The sequence below is a fragment of the Mustela lutreola genome, chromosome 5 (genome assembly GCF_030435805.1).
Source record: "Mustela lutreola isolate mMusLut2 chromosome 5, mMusLut2.pri, whole genome shotgun sequence".
NCBI lineage: Eukaryota > Metazoa > Chordata > Mammalia > Carnivora > Mustelidae > Mustela > Mustela lutreola.
In genome coordinates, this window is record NC_081294.1 from 60,445,662 (window position 1) to 60,469,065 (window position 23,404).

The 23,404-nt window shown below is 43.9% G+C and overlaps 1 protein-coding gene and 1 long non-coding RNA gene across 7 annotated transcripts in view; one reads left to right on the top strand and one right to left on the bottom strand.

Annotated features, from left to right (window-relative positions):
• Positions 1-23,404, top strand: part of KCNIP1 (potassium voltage-gated channel interacting protein 1) — a 339,834-nt gene that overhangs the window by 311,962 nt on the left and 4,468 nt on the right. For 3 of the 6 annotated variants that reach the window (XM_059174280.1, XM_059174281.1, XM_059174283.1), the window contains exons 2-5: positions 15,267-15,391; positions 16,396-16,465; positions 17,947-18,017; positions 18,685-18,792. In XM_059174280.1, the coding sequence (XP_059030263.1) occupies positions 15,267-15,391; positions 16,396-16,465; positions 17,947-18,017; positions 18,685-18,792 (374 nt within the window). Of the gene's footprint in view, positions 1-10,417; positions 10,451-15,199; positions 15,392-16,395; positions 16,466-17,946; positions 18,018-18,684; positions 18,793-23,404 lie in introns of all 6 variants that reach the window. The other 3 variants (XM_059174279.1, XM_059174282.1, XM_059174284.1) reach the window with 3 other exon arrangements.
• LOC131831902 (uncharacterized) lies at positions 5,589-13,082 on the bottom strand. Its single transcript, XR_009353859.1, has 3 exons — positions 12,536-13,082; positions 10,546-10,582; positions 5,589-6,099 (listed from the first exon to the last, which is right to left on the bottom strand). It is a non-coding gene; the product is annotated as an uncharacterized LOC131831902 (long non-coding RNA).

Sequence of the window (23,404 nt, forward strand, 5' to 3'; positions counted from 1 at the left end):
GTTCAGCTCCCTACCACCTTTCCCAGCCACCCTGTATACACTGATGCCTCCCATGAGCCATTTCTTTCTTGACCCAGAACCCCTCTTTCTCTGCATTCAAAGCACACATCACCACTTCCGTTCACTGCTGTGTTCTCCACATTTTGTTCCCTGCTTTTTCGCCAGCACCTACAAGAGTGCCTGGCACCCAGTAGGCACTCAGTGATTATTTGCTGAATGAGGGAATGGTGCTGTGAAAAGAACACTGACCTTGAGCTGCCAGGAATCCAGTGTGTGACCTTGGACAAGTCCAGTTCCCTCTCTGGGCCCCAGCAGCCCCATCTGTGAAGTCAGAAGGCCCGATAAAAGCATCTCTTTGTAACTCACGAGCTCTGTGACTTATACAGCCTGTCAGCCAGAGCAAAGGCTGCTTTCATGCTCAGAAAAGGGAAACAAGATTGGAAACGCTAAATGGATGTCAGAGAGCTTGAGGCAGGGGAAGTGGGGAGGAAACCCTTGAAATTAGCTAGTGTCTGCCCTCCTCAGACTTGGCTCTGCAAATTCTCAAGTGCGGAAGTACAAGAAGATTGCTTAGATAGGGGAATTTGGCCCCTGACTTGCTGAGACAGAGCAACAACCGCAAAGACATAGGACTGGGCCCAGGAGGGGACCCATAGGATGGTCTCTTATGCTAGAAGGCATCTATCAGTCAGATGATGAAATTAGTCTTTGCCCTTTTACTTACCATTCTTGTGATTTCAGGGGGTCTCATATGACCTTGATTCCATTGCTTCTAACACAATGGGAAAATTAATATTTTCTCTTTCGTCTCTGAACCTCAGTTTTCTTGTCTGTGAAATGGGAACAATATAACACTTTCTTCACAGGAGCTGTATGACGTGAACTGTGGTTTATTAGACCAGAAAGCTGAAACGTACTGAATCTGAAGCTGTAAATCTACCCCATTCTTGCTATGTGCAGTATTAGCCACACAGAAGCCTACATCTAAGAACACAGTCAGAATCTGTACGGAGGTCCTCTCTGATCACAGGGCATACACTTTGCTCCATGTTGCTTGGGACCTAAAAAATGAAATTGTCATGTTTCTAGATTATCATAAAACAAAGTCACTTGGAGAAACATGCTAGTGGGTAGGGGGAAGGGGTGGTTACACTAGGCTCACAGACAGAGGCAGGTAATATGAATGGGAGGTAATGGAGAACTGTCCTTTGGTCTTAGTCCTGGGGAGGTATTAGGGAATAGTGGGGACTGAAGTTTACTAGAGAGCACATGCCCCGTCTAAAGCAGTCAGCTACTCCTCAGCTCCAGCCAGTTGTCACCATGTGATGATGTGATAATGCAGGCCGAACAGAAATAAATTCCAATTTCTAAAGAGAAGCCAAAATCCATATTTTATGTGAAATAAATGTTGTCAAAATTCACATTTAAAAGAAGTGAAACAACAACTGTACCCTGTGGGCTGCCAGACTGTGATTTCTAAACTAAACTGTCAAACGACAGAATTAAGCACTAAATTAGCCAAATACTTCCCAGATATTCTCTTGGCTGCTTTCTCGGGACTCACTGTATTTCTTGTTCAGCTTCTTGCAGTTCTACACACTTTAAGCAAACAACGAGCACTTACTCGGCCCCTACTATGTGCAAAGTGGGTACAGACATCATGGAAGGAGTGAGACACCGAAGATAAAACAAAACAGAAGCACACAAGACACAGGTCTCTCCACCCTAACCCTACCCCACCCCAGTCCCGTAAATGAAATCCGCAACACGCAAAGGTAGATTCTCACACCTGCTGGAGGATGATTGGAGACAGTAAGTGTCTCAGGAGTTTGGACCTAGAGAGCTTTCCCTGTGGTGTCGGTAAGAGCTGTCCAGAGAAGATGGCTCTGAAGACAGGTTTAAAGTGTGGCTGAGGTAGGGATCAGCTGATGAGACGCTCTGGCAGAGACAGAGGATTGTGGCTGTTGCAGAAGACCCATGCTGGGTAGTTGTGGGAAATTGTGCTGGGGAAGCTGGGCTTTCTCCTGAAGATTCCTCAGGAGGGAGGTGGGAGGTGGGAGGTGGTAATGGGGCAAAGCTGATGGAGAGGGACCCCCTTGTCCTCCTGCACTCTCCAGAATGAAGAGTCTGGGCACGGGCTCCAGAGACCCCTCCGGGTCTGACTCGTCACTCCTTGTGTTTTTATTCAGACCACTCAGAATAGACGAGCAGGACAGAGCTCCCCCTGCCAGCTTCTTGTGGGCTGTTTCCTCAGGGGTGGGGGAGATGCCTTCATGGTAATGATCTGGATCCTGAAACAATTCAGAGAGGCAGCAGGGCTTCGAAACAGGCAGTATTTCCTTTTTTTATGATGGTTTCATTTTACATTTTTATTGGCTCTCCACTGATTGCTCTCGGGCTCTCTGACGGGATGTGAGATGCGCTGACATTTATAGAAATCAATACATTAATAAATCACGAAGTTCATAATGTCTGATTTGCTTCTAAATGAGACAGAACTATTATCACCATAAAGTTGCACATAAAATATGCCCAATTGTGATGTATTGTATAGTCTAATCAAAGGCATTTGAGTGAATAACCTTTCCCCAAAAGAAGGAAACAATCAAAGCTGAATAACGTCATTAATAATTCAAGGTATGTCTGCCAAGGCTTCATTTATTAAGTGCACAGTTAAGAGGCTTCCAAGCCGAGTCCTGCAGATGACACCTTGCCATCTCCTCCCTGCCTCTGGGCAAGCGGACATCCGCTCTCCAATGAACTGGCTGCGGTCCTTGCATTCGGCAATACGTGTTGCCGGCGAGGGTAATGTCCAATTCCCTTCCCCATCTAAGAAACAGACCAAAGCAATACCCACGCTGCTGTCTGGATTATTAAGGGCAGAGGACACGGAGCCGTGTAATAACTCTAGGGGAGAAGAGGCAGGAAATTTTCTCAGTGACGGTCAGTTATGATATCTACTGACTTGCCACTCTGGGCCCTGTGTTTCTGGGGTCCACCACTCACAGACAATGCGCCCTGCCCCCTGGCAATCCATGGACTGAGGTGCTCACTGCTCTTTCATCCAGAAACTTGTGCTTGTGTCCACTGCAGTTAATACAGAATGATCATACGCACGTTGGCCACTTAGCGTCCAACCTGCACCGGCAACTGGCTGCTTTTCTGATAGAGCAAATCCCAGAATAAACAAATCTTCCCACACTGGAGAGGAGCACGCTTGATTAACCAGATCCATCAGAAAAGGTATGATCATGACCTGGAAAGTATCTACAGACTTGATTATTGGATAAGGCCAAAAATCACGGACACCACACACTGTTCGATAGAAATAACATTTTTAAGCACCTATTGCGTGCCTAGAGGATTTCACCTACCTTATCTCCTTTAGACTCGCGACTACAAGGTAGGTATGATGATGGCTGGAATTAGTCTAACAGCCATATACCTCCTAGGGACTGCGAGATGATTCGAGCAATCCTAAAACGATTGCCCTGCTCTCCGAGCTCACCAAGACAGGCACTTAATATGAGGATACGTTAATACTGAATTCCAGCAGAAGCTCACTTGTCCAATCGCCGTTATTTCCTGCGGTGATTATTCTGTGTGGTGTACAGCACTTTATTTTCACAATAACCATGCAGAGGTTTATTTGGTTGGGTTGTAGAGGCAAGCCGACTTGATAAACTTGGCTTTCGGGCCCTGAGCTTGCTAATGTGGGCTAGCTGAACATAGGCCAGCTCTCCTGACCTCGCAGCCAGGCCATGACGCAGCCACTCACACGTGCAGACGGCATGCTTCGCTCCCCAAATCCTTCTCTGGTGGCTTCACGTCGATAGCCCAGTGGGCATGTTTGCACCAAAGAGATTGGAAAATGTTATCAATCAGGCTCCCCCCAACCCACCACCAAATGCCAGTTGTTAACCATCAGCAGCACCCTGAAGCAAGCCCTCTGCTTGGAAACCGTCACTTGGCAAGTTGTCAACTTAGCTGGAAAGCCAGCGAGCCTCTCTTCCGAAAGCAGGCTGAATGGCGGGCTTTTCACACCATAGCCTGACCGGGATCGACTGAGTGTCCACTGATGGGAAAATCCTATGCCAACCTCAGAGAAGTCCTATTCACAAGGCAAGTTTACTTTTCCTTTGAGTCATTTTTTTGACCTCTCTCTGCACCTTCATATTTCCAGCTTGAAACTAGCAGTTCCCCTCCCCACGGGTCCTACCCCCTCTGCCTCCCCCTCACTTGCAGTGAACTGACATTTTAGCTTCTCCGTCAAGAGGAACAACAAAATCCCATCTCTGTAATCTTCTTCCATTTCCTACAGGAATATTTGAGACTCACTTACCCTGGACAGTATGTCCCCATCCCCAGAGCAGGGCAGCCACCACTCATGAACTAGCTGTTTCCATGGGCTGGAACTTCAAGGCAGTGGACAGCTGAGACCAAAGGAGAAATGGTGGAAGGTTCCCCACTGGGGATACCAGCTGGCAGCAGGGTTTGGGCTTCACGGGACTAAGTGTTCCCTAGAGCTGTGGAGACTGCTGGTGCCGCCTGAGTAAATCACCCATGACACTTTCCCCAGATACAGAGGTCCACTTAAAATGTCATCCAGAAATTTCCACCTGTGGCTGAGACCCTACAGTAAACCCGACATTTCTACTTCACAGCCTGGCCAGGGGCTGCACTGAACTGAAATGTTGCTTTGGAGCTGAGGGAACAAAAGAGTCCTTCACATCTGTGGCCCTTGCTCCCTGTCCTGAAACACCATTTAGGGCTCCTCCTTTCTGCCAACCCTGGGATCTAAGTGATTCACTTCTTTCCCAGAAGTTTCTTTGTTTTTTTCAATCTTGTTGGGAAATGTGTGAATTTCATGCTGTCACACAACCCAGTTGTGGTGTATGTCTCAGTCTGTGTAATGACTTTGTGGACTATTAATAATTACACTATATTTCTGGCAATTAATCTCTATGACCACCACCTTCCAAGGTACATCTGACACTCCGCCTCCCACACACCACACCCAATGTGCTGATCAGAAAGTCACATTCAAAAACACCCTCCTTTTGGGAGAAAGGTCAGAGAATCAAAATACACTATATGTGGAAGAACTTTCAAGTCATTCGATCTAGAAAATCCCCAATCTAATGGAAGTAGCAGTACTCAAAGATTTTTTTTTTTTTTTTTGGTAGGACTCTTTTTTTTTTTTTTTCCAGAAGGTTTTCAGGACTGAGGTGTAAATGAATGAGAAATGTATAAATTCAATTTTGCTTAAAAGGGGCAGGAGGGTTTCAAGATTAAGAGAACAAACGCTTGGAGCAAAACATGATTTGAGTTTTATTGAAGCAAGAAGACTGGAAAAAATGTCCAGAACACTCAGAAAATCTTTATCAAAGCTCAGCTCAGCACTCCCGGGACTCATTGTTAAGTTTATAAAATTCAGAGCTGATGAGTTGTGTGCGCTGTGTGTGTCTGAGTGAGATTGTGACTCACCTCCAAACCCAAGCTGTAAGAATCGCAGCCTCCAGGATTACATTTCAAGACCAATGGAACTTGTGCACCTGCGAACCAACCCCCCCCACACACTGGCTTCATACAGGCACTGACAAGGATCTTCATCCCAGATTATAATGGGGTAAACTGTTGATCAAAAGATGGTGTTAGACTCATCCCGAATATACCAATCGACCATGTTTAAGGGAAGGAAAAGATTACATTCTCAAAAGCCAGCATGCCATTTTTAATACAGTCTCTAATGTAACCAACATAGTTTAGGCACACGGAAAATGAACCACTGGAAGCACTAGCAATGTGATTTCAAGAGGCAGCATGGCATTCAATTTTATGCACACTGTCACCTAAATTATTTGCAGCTCAAGTAGGACACGCTCTTTAAATTTCCCTCTGGGTTCAGTTTTCACAGCGTCCCACGGTTTTGATCTGTCATACTTTCATTATCATTTGGTTCAAGATGTTTTCTAATTTCCATGAGATTTCTTCGTCCATCCATGTATTACTTAGGAATTCGAACCATACTGCTTGATCTCCAAACATTTGGAGATGTCTTCCTTTTTTCTTCTTCCCTTAATTTTTTGTTTAATTCCACTGTGGATAGAAAACATCCTGCATAATTTCAGTCCTTCTAACTTTGTTGAGATTGGTTTTATAACGTTCTGTAAATGCTCCCTGAGCACTTAAGAGGGATATGTGAGATCTGTGGCAGTTGGGGAAAGAGATTGTCTGCTATCAATAGAAACACACTTGTTAATTATATTGCTGATATCCTCTGCACCCTTATCGATTTTTTATAAGTTGCTGAGCGAGGAGGTTTGAAAAAAAAATTCTTAAGATTTTATTTATTTATTTGACAGAGATCCCAAGTAGGCAGAGAGGCAGGCAGAGAGAGAGGAGGAAGCAGACTCCCTGCTAAGCAGAGAACCCAATGTGGGGCTCCATCCCAGGACTGGGATCATGACCTGAGCCGAAAGCAGAGGCTTTAACCCACTGAGCCACCCAGGCGCCCCGAAATTTTTAATTATGACCGTGAATTTGCAATTTCTCCTTTTCTCTCTTAGCCTTCATTTTGTGTGTATTTGGAAACCATATTATTAGTGCATACTAATTTAGAATTGTTATATCTTCCTAATGGGTGACGCCTTCATGATGCACACTCCCTCTTTCTCTCTAGCAAAGCTTCTTACCTTAAAGTCTACTTTATCTGATGTTAAAATAGCCATGCCTGGTTTTCTTGATGTGTGTTTGCATGTTGTATCCTTTTCCATCTTTTCACTTCTACCTTTTCTGTGTCCTCGGGCTCGCAAGCAGCACTGGGTTAGGGCTTGTTTTTATGTGAAGCTTGCTCTCTTGTAGTGAAGATTTTCTCTTGGTCCCTGTATTTCAGGTTTTATTGTGATGTTCCTCGGTGTCGTTTTCTTTGTGTTCATCTGTTTGGGTTTATGCTTCTTGAATCTGTGGCTTGATATCTGTGGCTCAATCTCGTTCATCCAGTTTTTGAAATGATCAGTTGTTATCTCTGCAGGTATTGCTTCAAGATCATTTTCTACCTCCTCCCGTTTAGGCACCCAGGTTGCACAAATGCTAGAACTCTTCTTCACGTCCAGTATGTCTCTCTTATGGTCTTATCTGTATTTTTCATGTTTCTATTTCTGTGTGCATCAGTCCATGTATTTTTCTCTTGACTGAACCATTACTTCTCTCTTCATCTGTGCCCATCCTGCTGTTCAACTGATCTATTTGTCAGTTTTGTATAATATATATATTTTTTAATTTTAGAACTTTTCATTTACTTTTATATGTTCTGATTCTCTGGCGGAATCTCCATCTTTTTATTTTCTTGAGCATATTTCACTATTACTTTAAAGCCCACCTTGATAAATCCAATATTTAGATCACCCATGAATCTACTACTATATTCTCTCTTTTTCTCTTGGTCTTGTCTTTTAAATGGCCTGGCAAATTTTCTATGAGTGGTGAGCCTTAGAAAACAAAATGTGAACACTATCTGTCTGAGCCTTCAATTTGTGCAAGATAACTAAGGAGGTGTAGATCAACTTAATCCAAATGGGGACTGAGCTGTTTTGAGGCTGGATTTCCATCTTTGAGAGGCCTCATCTATTTCTGTCTTCCTCCTAGAACATAGCCCTTTGGGGGTCAAATTTTGTGATAAAAGAAGGCAACTAAATCTGGCAAAATAAGCTGAAAACCTGAATTTTCACCAGGAACTCCCCTCCTAGAAGATACTGACCTCCACCAGCTACCCCATAACACCATAAGCCTGTCAAGAGCTCCATTCAGCTCTGCAACCTTTGGGCTGTGGCTTTTGCTTAGTTTCCCTTGACATCTGTCACTTATGACAGCTCAGGCTCTTAGGCTCCTGTCTGTGCTCCCTTCCTCTATGGCTCCTCCAATCTTGGTCCATCAGGCCCTAAATGTCTTAGTAGTACTAATACCATTTTTGTCTTCCCGGATGCTGAAAGCTCTGCTTACACCTTTTGTTCTTAGCAGACACTTTTTGCTCAGTTTCTCAAGCTCATTATCCATGCCACTTAGAAATCAGCATACACTGTGAGAGGAAAAGCAGCACTGAATGTCAGGCTCACCTTAATGAGTTTTTCTTCCCTCCAGAATCATGGCTTCTAAAGATACGATACCTTGTAGCTCTCTAGTGCCTTCAAACACATGTGTGAGGGTTTTTTCCCTGCTCCCTACCCTACCACCCCCTCAGTCTTCAGGTGTCTTTTTGTTTTTATTACTATGACAATTTAAAAAATGTTTTAATTGATAGGTTTTTTTTTTTTAATCCTCCTCTTCGAGTCATTCTCAGTGAGAAGTCAGCTCTGTTATAGGAGAGCTCACCATTCCTGGGCCTTTTGTCTTCTGTATCATTGCATATGGTACTCCCTTGTTCCCCTTTTCCTTGAAGTATCAAATAAATTATCACCTCCCCATGAAGCCATCCTTGTCAATTCTGTGCCAGCCAGGTGACAATTGATAAGAGCTTCCTCCTCTTGGCTCTCAAGTATCTTAGCCATAGCCACACTGCTTGCTACTTGGCACGATCTGCCAATGAACAGTTCCAGACCAGCAATCCATAGCATCCTACAAATAGGAATAATATATTTGGCCCATGCTATATGTTTCCAATGTTAAGCTCATTGATGACAGCTAAAACTCGGGACATGAACTTTTAACTGTAACAGCTCCTGAGGAAAAATTTCTAAAGGTCTGGACTCCCCGAACCTAAATTCTACATAATAACAATGGGCAGTGGAAGAGCTGTTTCCCTTTCATGGGACAATGACTCACCAGTTCTCAGTCCCTACCAGTCCATCCGAGGGTATACCCAGTCCCTGACTCATCTCAATCACCTCCCAACTACTGTTGGCATTTGAGTTTGTAATCCTGGTCTCTGTGTGTGTCTCCCCACCAGTCGGAGAGCTCCATATGAACAAATGGTATGTCTTTTCACCTTTCCCCAAGCCCATCCCTGGCATAGCAGAGATGGTCGGTCCATATTTGTAGATATACTTCTATAAAAATGCTGTGTTTTTAGGACTGTGAAACTATTCTGTAGGATGTGTAGTGGTGGATATGTAACATTATATATACATCTGTCAAAACTCAGAGAACTATACCACACAAAGAATGAACTCTAATGTAAATTATAGACTTTTGCTAAAAATATTTCAATCTTGGTTCATAAGCTGTAACAAATGTCCCAGAACAGGGCAAGATGTTGATGCTTAGGGGAAACCAGGAGGGACCATGCAGGGGAACTCTGTATTTTCTGCTCAACGTCTCTGTAAACCTAAAACTGCACTAAACTTCCTCTATTGGAAAAAGTAAGTGAATGTAAATACTACTAATCAGAGTGATAAAAGGAGGCAACTAAATCTAGCAAAATTAGCTTCTCCCAGAGGATTCAGGTCAGGACACAAGGACTTTTAGGGACAGCAGAAAATGAGCCACTGCTGTCTGGGGGTGGGGGGAGGGAGTGACCAAAACACACTTAAAGTGATGGCTGGGCTGGCTGATGCGCTTGTGGTCAGGGTTGATGCAAGGACAGGAGGAAGTTCAAATAATACCCTACCCTACAGAGGGAAAATGAAGCTGAGAGCAGCAAGTGTACCCCCCCATTTCCTGTTCCCTGGGACCTGGACCCACCCAACTCCAACTTGCCATGGAAGACTTTCCAGGTCTGATTATTTTTCTTACGTTTTCTATTCAGCCTAACAGGGGACTTCACCTGCATCCCCTCTGCTCACCCATCCTAATGGGCTAATCAGTTTATTTTCAACAGCCCCCCTTTTTTCCCCTGCATCTTACTTCTCAGGCTCGAGAAGGAAAGAGAGAAGCAAAGGCTTGTAGATTGTAAGCTCCAGGAGAGCAGGAAACAGAGTTGTTTCGTTCACTGAAATACGCAGAGCAGATACGTCATTCATGAGTGTTGAATGAGCAAATACAGAATCCTACAAAACGTGCAACTTCAAATCACAAACTAGCAGAGGGGGACACTGGGACCTCTGTTGTGAAGGGTTCCGCATAAGCCACTTTCCAATCAAACGTGCGGGTATTTCCAAGGACCCATCCACATCTGTGCATCCTCTGCCCCACGCCATCTCATCTCTCTTCAGACTGCATGGTTGCATGGCTGCGGGCATGCTCAGTGAGCCCCCTGCTGGGAGCCGTGGGCACTGCGGCGTGACCCTTTGCTCTTGCCTGTTCTGACGGTGGGAAGAGGACAGGGCGAAGGTCAGCTCCAGCTTGGCTACAAGATCTCTTTGCCTATGTCGAGCTAGATGGTGACCTGGACCCCCTCAGAGTAGAATCTTCATGGAAAATAAGTATGTTTTGTTTTTTCTGATGAATGGATTTGGTAAAATGTTTTCTTACTTTTTCCTAGACATCGCCTGGTGGTATTACCAGTATCAGAGAGGTAAAAAAGTTTAAACTAACTTGACAACTTTGGTCACATTACTTTCAAAAGAAGAACTTCTTAACCAAATACATTTTGCAATTTAGTCTACTCACTCATGAATTTTCTTTGCCTCTTGTTAAGAAACCCCACCTAGAGAGAAACAGTTGGAAACATTTTTTAGAGACAAGTCATAGGAAAAGCTTTGCTCCCACTAAGAAACTGATACGTTTTTTTTCTCCGCAAGATCTATGGAAAAGCTCAGAGCCAGTGTGTGGCTCAAGTGTAGTCACTGCTTGGAACAAATGATCTGAATTTCTAAGTTCTTTTTTTCCCCCATGGTCTGGACCTCCTAATGTAATCAACCTTTTCTAAGGCATTTTTTTCTTATTACTTTATCTCTTTATTTTATTATATTTATTTCATATAATCAGTTGTAAGTCCTTCATGAAACAAAGCGGAATGTGTTTAAATAAACAAATAGGGAGAGAAAAGTTGGTTGACTGGGTGGTGAGTGAGGTAGGAAAAGGTAGGTAGGTGGGAGGTAAGCAGCAGAGATCAGGAACTCAAATGCTTATGGGGATCGGGGAAGTCGCATAAACGAAGTAAGAGCCACAGATGAACAGGGGGAGCACTAGAGACTTTGGCTACTCAGAGGGAACAGTCACCGCTCAGCTCTTATAAACTACTGCTTTGTGAGAATTTTGTCAGATAATCCCATTTTCTAAGAGAAATTTTAAAAATCATTTTTTGTCAACCTCTCATCTTTAAATACTAGCAGTTACTTGCAAAAACAAACAAATAAAGAACAAAACAAACAAACAAAAAAAACCCACCACATTTTATGGACCAAACAAGACCTATCACTGGGCACTCTATGTCAAGGGCTACCATTTTGTAATGTTAAAACTAGATGGGTGGTTTTAAAGTCAAAACCAGAAACCCCAAGAAGCAGAGACTATTTTCTAGTCCAGAGAGGAGGAGGTCATCATGGCTATGGTTTTTTGACTGCGGTCATGGTCATGGAGCTAATAGAGGAGACACCTCACTAGTGAGGATCCCAAAGGCTCAGGTCCCCTTAGGGTTCATAGTCTGAGGGTCTTGTACAATTGCACAGAGCTTGTACAATTGCACAGAGCTTGTCAGGAGAAAAGCTCCTAACATTGCAAATTTTGAGGTCCTCTTAGGGTTCATAGTCTGAGGGTCTTGTACAATTGCACAGAGCTTGTACAACTGCACAGAGCTGTCAGGAGAAAAGCGCCTAACATTGCAAATTTTGTAACATTGGTTACAAACCAATTTGCAGTCTGTGCATTGGGGAAGCTGAGGCCAGTATAGGGGCACATGGAAGCCAGATCTATAAAAGAGACCCAGGAATGACTGGCTGGATTCTTGGTCCCTCCATTCTATTATGGGCTGGCTGTGTGACTCAGGCAAAGCCACGTAGTCACAGGCGTGGAAGAGATCGTCTGTGTTAGAAGCCCTTAACGTGGGCTCCAAGTGTTTAAAATACCCAGGACCTAACCAAAAATACAGAAGGATACTGTAATAAGGAGCATTTTCTTTTTCTGAGGGTCTAAAGCTTTCATCCCCATCCAGAGAAGTCTGTGACCACAAAAAATAAGGACCACTTAATCTGAATCATCTTCTCTAACTTACCCTTCAGTCTGGGAATTTCCTGCTATAAATCCCCTACAGTTGGTCATTCTATCTTGTTTTAACTACCCACAGAAATAGACAATTCATCATTGTTTAAGATACTCATGGTTAGAAAATCTCCTTATCTGTTAGGACACCCATCTTTCTAATATTCGATGGAAAGGGTAATGGTCTCAAAAACTCCCCACCACACACAAGGTTGTAATGGGACAACAGGCATGAAAACATTTTACAGATTTTTTTTAACATTTTACAGATTAAAAGTACTTTACCAACAGAAAGAATTCTAATTTATTCTTGTTATGTAGTTATTGCCATAGTATTAAATTTCTAGGTTACTTTTGATGTCTATCATCCAAACTCAGACTGACTTAGTAACTGGCTCACCATTACTTTTAATAACAAAAATAACAATAAGCAGTATTTTGCCTTGCAGACTTAACGGACCTCAGAAGGAACTGTCAAGGTGGCTCCCCGTCTCTTAATTCTATTTTCCTCTTCCTCCAACCAGGGAGCTGAGCAGCCCTCCTTCCTTTACTCGGGCCACCTGGGCAGAACCCAGGGACTGCTTGGATGGTGGAGAGGCAGGGTCGGTGCCACAGGATGAATGTGGAAACCTCAGCAGTCCCTTCAGAAATTTCTTCAGAATATATTTACATTGGCTGGAACCAAAGGCAGGGAAAGGACAGCAGGCATGAGGGAGGGGAATTCTGAGATGTGGGCCCTTCTAGAACTTCTAGCATCTTCCATTCACAGGTCATGACGCATGAGGGTCACAATCAGCACAATTTTAAGGGAACAGATTAAACTTGAGAATAGAGTACATCTCACATTAATAGAGAAAAGTGTTTAAAGAAATTATTCCTTCCAAATATTTCATAAAATCTTTGTTTCTATGTCTGTGTATACTGGAATGTGATGTAAATTGTCGTTCTTCCTATGAAACACAGTATAACAAAACCACTGGTTTAAGACATGCAGGCTACTTCCCAGAATCTTGAGCCCCAAAGACATGAATTTCCTTCAGTGACTGATGCTCCCACAGCCTGACAATTAGAAGGTGATGAAAAGCAAAACCAAAGCAAAGCTTGGCAGTCAGCATCCCAATATTCAGATATTACAGAATCCGGTATGGAAATTGATTTTGCCACCCAGACAGCAAACAAATCATTTATTGATAAAGTCGATTTCTCCCTTAATGAACTGGGCCTAGTATTTGATATTTCGGTAACTGCTTAGTGCATTTATAATAAAAGAGATGCTTAGTGCAGCTTATGAGTCAGAAAGATTCTCTCAAACGTCCACAAAGAGATTTCCCTGATCTTGTGAAAAATTCGGTCACTAGAAGATTAATAGAAATGAGCCAATACTGCAAAAGAAGTCTTTTAAGCTTCTGCGTAAGTTAAACTGGGAAAGATATAACAGACACCTGCAAAAATACATCATTTCTGTCTTCCTGGTTTACATTTTAATAGTTCACCTCTTTTCAGAGTTTTAAATATCTATATATTTCAAAATAAAATTATTATCAAATCTAATACTGGGAGATTTAAGCTAACAATTTTATTTCTATTTTAAAATGAGCTAAAAATATATGTATTCTGAATTAGATTTATGTGGGGGGCGTCGTTTTCGGGGGGCGGGGAATGGCCCCTTGATTTACATTGAAATGCCGCAGTGTTTAGGTAATTGCTACAACGTAACAATAAAGGCTCTGTAAGAATTACAAGGAAATCTAGTCACCTGTAGATTTTGTGTAATCGGAGTATTTTATTTATATTGAATAATCTGCCCTACACACGAAAGGATATGGTGATACCTGTTGCCCAGCACATAAGAAAGATGGCCAGTGGGAATCACTATCCAGTTCCTCTGCCTCTCCCTTGGAAACTTACCCAAATGTCCACCTCCTTAGGAAGACGTCCAAGATACGAACTCACTTTGACGGATTCCTTCTGTTTTGAGATCACACTCTTAAAAGAAAAGTGACAATTGGAGAGAAAACCTGGTGGCAAGAGCTTGGCACCCACTGGAGAAATGTACTGTGTTAAGCACGTGCTTCTCCTGTTCTCTCAGACAGGAATGCAGCCTGTCCCCCCTCTCTGTGGTCATGGGATGCGACATGGTGCATGTGCATTCCCAGCACCCTGCCCATCTCATCACTATTCTTGCCAGCCCAGGTTTACAGTCATTCGATATATAGATTTGGTAATGTCTGCATGACAACAACGGGCAGAGAAGGTTAGCCGGCAATTGATTCTTGATTGGAGTAAATTTATAGAAAGCATGCGGCAGGACCCAAAGGAAAACATTCATTTATTCTTCTGGAATGGTAAAACATTGAAACCTCCACTTATTTGGATTTTGTGATCCTTCAGTAGGTGATGGGCAGATTTCTTGCTTTAACAGACCTGCACTTTCTCAATAACTAGGGCAAATTACATTACATTGTCATATTTACTGAAGGAACAAACTGCTACTTCAAACAACTGTTTTCTGAGCCCTTCAAAGGCTTCAGAAGCTTTGATTTTATCAAATAGTTTTCATTTAAGTCATTTTCCTGTTATTTAAGAACATCTAATAGATATTACAAAACAATGCTGTAAAATGCATTCATATTTTTTTTGCATTCATATTCTTAAATTAATATCTAACATGCCATAATTGGAACTTTTTGATAAATCGTGTCAGCCTTCATCTAATTGTACCCAAATGGTAAGACTTTGCTCTACCTTTCTAATAAATTTGTTTCCCTTTGCTGTTTGGAAGCTGTTAATGATTCCACTCACCCACCTGTGTCTCTATAATGTTCACATGGTTAAGCGGGCAGCAAATTGATTATGCAAAGAAGTTATTTTGAAAGAAAGGGAAATGTTTTCATATAGACTTGTTTTTAGCCCGTCTACCCTCATCTCCACTTGGAACGTGTTTCTCTCCAGCCCGAGGCTCCCTCCCTGTATGATGTCTGACACGCGGGACTAACAGCTGGACCGAGTGTGAGACAGAAGTGACCAGGCAGGGGGCAGGGGGCTCAAGGCAGAGAAGTCATCTGCACTGTGACCCCAGCCCACGACCCCATGTCCCAGGTCACAACACCCACTCTTTTGACAGCCAAGACTGTGGTCTGACGAGTGGCCATTGAGGTCAGCCACTGCAACGCCATCTCCTCTGGTTCCAGATAAGATTGAAGATGAGTTGGAGATGACCATGGTTTGCCATCGGCCCGAAGGACTGGAGCAGCTTGAGGCCCAGACCAACTTCACCAAGAGGGAGCTGCAAGTCCTTTATCGAGGCTTCAAAAATGTAAGGCCCACAGGGCATCTGAAGGCCCAGCCAGGATTTCCCACTTGGAGCTAAGCTCTTCCAAAGACCAACGGGGCCCATTATGAAGCTCTTCCATATATGTAGTTGTAAAAGAAAGGCCAATCCTCCAAAGGGTACATGAGAGCAAAAGATCACCTGGCGAGAAAGAAAAACTCCAGGCAAGAATGAGGCAACTGGGGCGCCTGGGTGGTTCAGTGGGTTAAGCCTCTGCCTTCAGCTCAGGTCATGATCTCAGGGTCCTGGGATCGAGCCCCACATTGGGCTCTCTGCTCGGCGGGGAGCCTGCTTCCCACGCCCCTTCTCTCTCTACCTGCCTCTCTGCCTACTTGTGATCTCTGTCAAATAAATAAATAAAATCTTAAAAAAAAAAAAAAAAAAAAAAAAAGGATGAGGGAACCTCCATAGATGAGAAATTGGCAGTAGCCCAGGAACTTCACAACCTTGGAGAATTCACCTTGGCCCAGCTTCTAGCCTTAGCATAACCCATTCACCCCATCAATATTGTCCATGCTGATGGGATTTAGTTCTGTGCTCACTGAGCTCACAGAGACTGATGTCAATGTATTAGTTTGCCACATTATTTCCTGTACTAACCTCATGATAGTCTTGTCAGGAAAGTACTCTTAGCCCCATTTTACAGGTAAGGACATTGAGGATCAGAGACTAACTCACTCAAAGCCACAAAGCCTCAAAGAGGCTGAGCCAGGATCTAAATCCAGGTCTTTCTGAGCCCAAAGCCCAAGTTCTTTCCACCTCACAGTGCCCATTCTTTGAGGCTGTCTCATCATTCTGCAAAGCAACTTCAGTCCTAAGGCGGGACGACTGTCCCAGCTACTCACTTGGAGACACCAAGGTGTGCAGGTGGTTGCCCAGTTCCTGTTCATCAGGGATTATGGGAAACCTAAAACCCAAGGCTGGACCCAGTCTCCTCCCTCTGGAGTGGGCCCCCCATCCTTCCCACTGTCTCTCTCCCTTTCACACAGGAGTGCCCCAGTGGTGTGGTCAATGAAGAAACATTCAAACAGATCTACGCTCAGTTTTTCCCTCACGGAGGTGAGTCTGATCTTGAAAAGGTCCTTCCCTACTCCCTCTCTGGTGAGCAGCCTTTCTTCCTCCAAGTTCATGCATCTTGTTATCTGCCTCCTCCTCAAGGTCAGGAACAACTCAGGGTAAGATTTCCCTCCCTCATTACAAGATACATAATTAGCTAGAGCTTTAACAGAAAAGAGCTCTGAAATGGATCATTTCCAGGAGAGGAGGGATTAATAAAGCAATATCACAAAGTCTCATAACAGCTCTAGACAGCAGGTGCTGTATCACATGCCCAGTGCGGGAACTACATCTCTGAGAAGTTAAGCCGTTCCCTCAAGGTCACATAGCTACTAAGTGGCAGAGCGGAAGTCCATCCCACAAGCGTCTGATGAAAAGATTTGCCCTGTTGGTCCCACCATTGTGCCCCACGCTCTCCCTTCTTTCCCTCACAACAGCTGAGGCAAGGTGGTATTTTGAAAGAGAACTTAAACAAATACCAGAGACTGCAGAAATAAATGAATCCAAGAAGATGTGGGGAACACAAAGTCATGCGTCTGAGTCAGGTTAGCGGGCATGCCAGGCCCACAGTCACTGTGTTGCCATGCCTAACTCCTGAAGGAAGCTGCTCTGGCTCCATGGGCCTAGGACTTCTGTGTCTCTTCCCATGGCTTCCACGTGTCACATGCCACTTCCCTTCCTGCTCCCAGGTGCTCTCCTGTACCACCCCTTCCTGATCCTGAGTCTTGACACAATTGAGTTCCAAGTGTTCCCTTCTTAGGCTCTGCTTCTTCTGGGCCTCTTTAGCAGCAGAGAGGGCCCTCCTAGGTGTGGGGACCTGGTACAGGGTCCCTACCCAGGTTGCAAAGGAGTGTGGCTTCACGCCACGCAGGCCCTGGAATCACTGTTGCCGAGTTCTAGTGAGCCACTAGAACTCGAGGTTGGGTCGTGTGACAGGCGTGGTGATGGTTTTGATGATATGACGATGTGAAAGTCTAACATACTTTTTCAAAAATTCCTAGAGAAAGGTCTTGCTACATCCCTTTGTAAGAGACGGGAGAAAGGAGCTCAGAGATGTTCTGTATGTGCCTGCTGTCACACAGCTAGGCAGGGCCAGGGTTGCTAGCCAAGCCGAGCTCTGTCTGCCCCCTAGTGGGTGCTCACTCCATGGCATTGCACTACACTTGGGAGAGCGTCCTCTGCACACAGTTGCCATGTCACTCACCCACCAAGGATTACATATGCAGGCGGGCAGGAGGGTCTTTATCCTGGGAAGACTAGGTGGAGGGGCAAGGTCCTGTCTTTGCTCTAAGAACTTCCCACCTAAACAAACCGCAGGACAGCCACCTGGGTCCCGGTTTCCACAGTGGGTTTGCCCACACCCCCCTCCTCCTTCCCATCGCCCCAGCAGCACCCTCTTCTCTTTCTTACTGTTTCCAAGCATTCTCACGCCCTTCTGTGAAGCCCTGCCTCCCATCACCTGCCTTTCCTTCTGTGCCTTGCAGATGCCAGCATGTATGCCCATTACCTCTTCCACGCCTTTGACATCACCCAGACAGGCTCCGTGAAGTTTGAGGTACGTGTGTCTCTGAGGCCCGGGGCGCCACCACCTGCTGAAAGGACAGTCGGTTCACTTAACAAGCATTTCCCAAGCTAAGGGAATAAGCAGCTGCTTCCCCTCCCCTATAGGAGCTCGGGGCCCCGAGGGACTACAGATGATAAGAGCTGAATAGCTCCGGAGCCCATCGAGCTAACCGTGTGACAGACTTGAGGCTAGTGTCTTGCCTGGATTAACTCATTTATTCCCCCACAGCAACCCTACAACGTAGGGTTCTATGATTTATTACCAGTTTGCAGAAGAGGACAGTCAAGCAGAGAGATGGAGTGGTTTCCCCAAGGACAAAGAGCTAGAAAGTGGTAACAGAGGGATGTGGACTCAGGTAGCCACTCTTAGGGTAACTGGAGCTGTGGGATAAGAAAATACCAGAGGAGGCTGTGGGGGCCTGAGTCTGGAGGTGGCAGCACATGCATTCTTCTTCAAAGAGACTCCATTCTCTTGAATGGGCAGGGTAGAGAGTGGAAGGGGGGCTGCTTTTGCTGACATAGGCCGTGTCCTTCAGGGGACCGTGGACATGGAAGGTACCATTCTGTAAAAGTAGTCATGGACTCTGCCCAGAAGACAGAGCTGCAGCCCACCCCATGGCTTGGTGGTTACTGTCATTTATGCCTCTCCCACTTGTCAGGACTTTGTAACTGCTCTGTCGATTTTGCTGAGAGGAACTGTCCATGAGAAGCTAAGGTGGACATTTAATTTGTATGACATCAATAAAGATGGATACATCAACAAAGAGGTAAGTGAGCGGAGGCTTGGGGCATGAAAGGACTACAGTGAAGGCATCTAATTATAAACAGAAAGCAGCTCCAGTCCCAGTACCGAGCATGGAATTGTCTGAATGAGACTAACTTTGGGACTAACAGAGACTAGCTTTGGGACTAACAGAGATGATTCCTGGCCAAAGGAAGGTCACCTTTGACCTCCCCCATTGGTCCACCCTGCCCTGTTCCCAAGCACTCTCAAGGATTAAGCAGTTTCATTCATTGTCACTGCATCCCTTGTCTTCAACACACATTCCAAAGGAGTGTTGATGCTTTCAGTGTAGACTTCCTCTTCCCAGGGGCACTCACACTGAGCGGGTTGACAGCCACAAGTTAAAGCGGAGAGTTGGGATGGTGGAGTTGAAAACACCATCTAGAAGGGAGAAGGGAGATTTTTGAGGAAGCAGGGACTATAAAGGGATCATATTGGCCACAATCTATCTTGCCCACCAATAAAACCACGCAAGGGAATGATGGCAAGTGCGGCTATCTCTAAACACATCACAATTTATGAATCTCCACTGCTTGACACTTTATATTGTCAGAGTTACACGTGGTGTCTAGACAATGAAACACCAACAGGTCTATCTCAGAACTCGCTTGGACATCTACTGGATCTTGGTCTCTCGGTTGCAGCTTGGACATAGTACCCAATGACATCCCAGTCCCCAAGAGTCTATGCGCCAGGCACAGTGTCTAGAGCTACAGATTTCATCTCCAATCCCCACCTCAACCCTGTGAGCTTCTCTCTAACGTTCATTCCTCATTCATTCAGTCAAGCATTTGCTCATCTTATATATGAGGGCTTATGAGGTGTCTTAAGTGCTGAAAATAAAGTGATGGATGATTCCCTGAGGGTAAAAACCCTAATATCCCCTAATTACAGGTATGTCCAACGAATTCCAGTAAATTCAGGTAACGGGTAGCCAATTAGTCACACAAAAGTAAGAAGATATATAAATTCATCTGACACAGTACATTTAAAAAATCACCTTATAGGGTTGCCTGGATGGCTCAGTCGGTTAAGCATCTGTCTTTGGCGCCATGATCCGGAGGTCCTGGGATAGAGTCCGTATCTGGATCCCTGCTCAATGGGGAGCCTGCTTCTCTCTCTCCCTCTGCTCCTCCTCTCCACTCATGCTCACTCTCTCTCTCTCATGTAAATAAATAAATAAATAAAATCTTTTAAAAAAATAGCAATCACCTTCTAAATAATATATATATATTATGTCAATTTTGCAAATAATTTAATGCTTCCATGACTACTCAAATATATGATACTCCAAAATATTCAAATACTACTTCTCAAAATATATAAAGAAAGGACCCTAAAATGAGACTTGTAACACAGCCTTCAACCTTGGTGCAGTCATAATTCCATCACTGAGTCACCTCACTGACTCTGGCTCCCTCTTTCTTATTTGCAGACTAGAAAAATTGCTGCCATTAATACCTATCAGACCTCTCTAGATGGCAGAATTTTAAAAGTATCCATTAAAAGAAAAAGAAAGTTAGATAAACAGCTTCCTAGAAAAGACAGCTGGAACTTCTCCTTGCAGTCATTTGGAAATAATCTCATCCAAATTATAGGCAAAGAAAATCCTGAGAGAGTGATCAAAATTGGTCTTTAAGTCCTCTCTCTTAGTAAAGGTACTCAGGAAAGAACCCATAATAATGTGGATATGAAGGACCTCTGATGCCCACATTTTAAAACAAACACATGAATAGAGACATGTATCTCCTAGTTCTGTTTGCTGGGATGGCCTAAGACAATGACCCCCTCTAGCAATGAGGATACCTTGCACCCGGACCTTGATTTCTGAACACCACACTCCAATTAAAGGAACCAGTCTCCTTGGAGAAGTTGGTGATTCCAGGACTGGGAACAAGAAAACACAAGATCGGCCTGGAGTACCCTGTATTGCTGGAAAGTACTGGAGTGTTTAAAAAAGAAAGAAAGGAAAGGATGGGACATGTCAAAAAGGTACAGGAATCAGTCTGAAAGAGTTCCCAATCACCAAAACAGAACAATTTGAGCAACAAAATTTAAAGTGCTACTATTAGAGTATAAGCTGAAAAAAATAAGGAAAATGCCCATGAGTCCCTACTAAATTATATATACATAATTACAGATTATATATATTCAAATAATATGTGTTCAAATAAATAATAAATATGTATTCAAATAAATAATTGAATTCATAGATAAATGGGAGATAAGGGACAACTCTTTCTTAAAGAAGAATTCCAATTAATAAATAAAGAAGGAATAAAGGAAATACAAAGTCAGCATTAGGCAAACATCACAGTAATAATTTTTGCAGGCATGATCCACTAAAAGATACTAAAATCAGAGAAGGAACTCGACAGTAATCAAATAATCAAGGTTCACATCACCATCAATAAGATATATTAACTCCAAGTACCTCTTCGACATGATGTACCAAAAATGACATAATGTCACTTCTAGGGTATTCTTGTCAAAAATGCATAACTTTAATCTTATCATAATAAAGGCAGGGACTAACCCAGAGACATTCTACAAAATAACTGACCAGTACTCCTATCAGGAGTGTCTTGGTCTTGAAAGACAAAGAGTGAGAAACTGTCACAGGTTAGAGGAGACTAAGGGGACACAGTGACTAGATGGATGAGGGATCCTTAACCATAAAAGACACTAAAGGAAATTCTAATGCAATGGGAATAAGCTCCATAGTTTTGTTCACAGCCCAGCATGGCACTGTTGTAGCATTGTTAATTCCCTGAGATGATCACCGGGCTGTGCTTTGGCAAGTTAGGAGAAGTTGGGTCAAAGGTATACATGAATGCTCTGTTCTGTTTTTGTTCTTGTGTAAGTCCAATGTTATTAAAAATAGGTTAAAAATGAATAAAAACAATAAAATGAGCACATGGAATGAGGAGAAACAGACAAGGAACCCAGGAGAGAGGTCGTCCCCTGGGTCTCCATAGACACTATTTCAAAGATCTCAAAGACAGAGCTGTCCTCCTATACCCTCTTTCCTGCATTCCAAGGAAGGGCCATGGAATACTGTGCCTGGACAGTGTGATCAGAACATCACAGAGCCACTCAACAGTTATTTGGCTCCTAGTCTATGCAGAGACCTTATCAATGAAGGATTGAACATATGTCCTCACGAGCTCACAGTCTTGAGGAAACAGAGCTACACTAATAACAAAAACAACTTAACTCCTTTAACAAGTAGGTAATGATCACTTATTCTGTATCGGGAAGCACTGAGAGATTAGAAAGAAAACGTGACAGGATTTGTACCATTTATCAGGCCCCATAAAACAAGAATGACCCTGTAGAAAGTGGTCTTTGGGTTACAAAGATAAAAGATTATCAACATAAACTAGCTTAAATTGAGAGGTTGCCTGTAAGGATATAGCCAGTCTGATGGAACAGATACAATCCCCATTGACGCAAGAAGGTGGTTAGACTCCAATCTCACGCTCTCTCTCCCCTCACCTCTTCTTTTCTCTCTCCTCCCTTACCCTCCTCCAACATTGCTGACATCACGATGACCACACTCTCCTCAGCAGGAAGGACACATTCAAGTTGCTAGCAACGTAAAGGTGGGAAGGCACAAGAGGAGGTTTTAGTTTGTAGGGTAACCATTCTGAGACACTGCCCCTCTGGGCTTCTCCCAGTCTTTGTAACCATCTGTCTTCTTCATGTAGTTTTCTCAGAGAGACTCTGAGTGTGTGTGAGTGTGTATATGGGTGTGTGAGAGAAAGAGTGTGTATATGTGAGACTGTGTGTGTGAGAGAGAGAGAGAAAGAGTATGCATGTCAGAGTGTATGTGAGTGAGTGTATGTGTGTGAGAGAGTATGTGTATATGGGTGTAAGGGAGATTCTGTGAGTGTATATGTATGTGTGAGAGAGATTGTGTGTGTGTGTGTGTAGGTGCCCATGTGTGTACTCATGGGAACATTTCTTGCCCCCCCACCTCCCTTTTCCTCGCTCTATTCCTTTTTTCTCCTCTCCTCTCTTCTCTCTTTCTCCCTACATTTTTCTCATCTCTTCTACCTTCTATTTGCTCCATTCTACTCCTCACAGAAGTTCTACTCTTATGCAGAAACTTTTGGTGTCTGCTGTCACTTAACCTTAGCTAAATCCTGGAAAGCGCTTGCCTGTGTCACCGACTCTGGCCCTAACTCCACTTGACTTTCGAGCTCCAGGTTCTATCACTCCTGATCACGTTTCTGTGCTTCATCATTTAAACCTCTCAAGAGAGAAGAACAGAGTAGCTCAGCTTTAGTCAGATGTCCACCTTTGTTCCAATTAGCTGTGGTCACAGAGACAGATCACCCAGGAAAAACACAGCCACTTGGGCCCAACCATTCAAAGAACAGTGGAGTGGGGAGAGGGTCTTCCCAAAATGGGGTGTGGGTTCATCAGTACACAAGCATGTTCATTTCAATCCCACACTCACTGAGGATAATGCTCAAGAAAACGTAACCTACCCAAGAGCTTCTGAAGGCAGAGAATTTTCTGCTGCCCTAGCTCTAAGAGAAGGCTCCCAGAATATAGCCCTTTCAGCTTGCTTTCTAACTCCCTCTCAT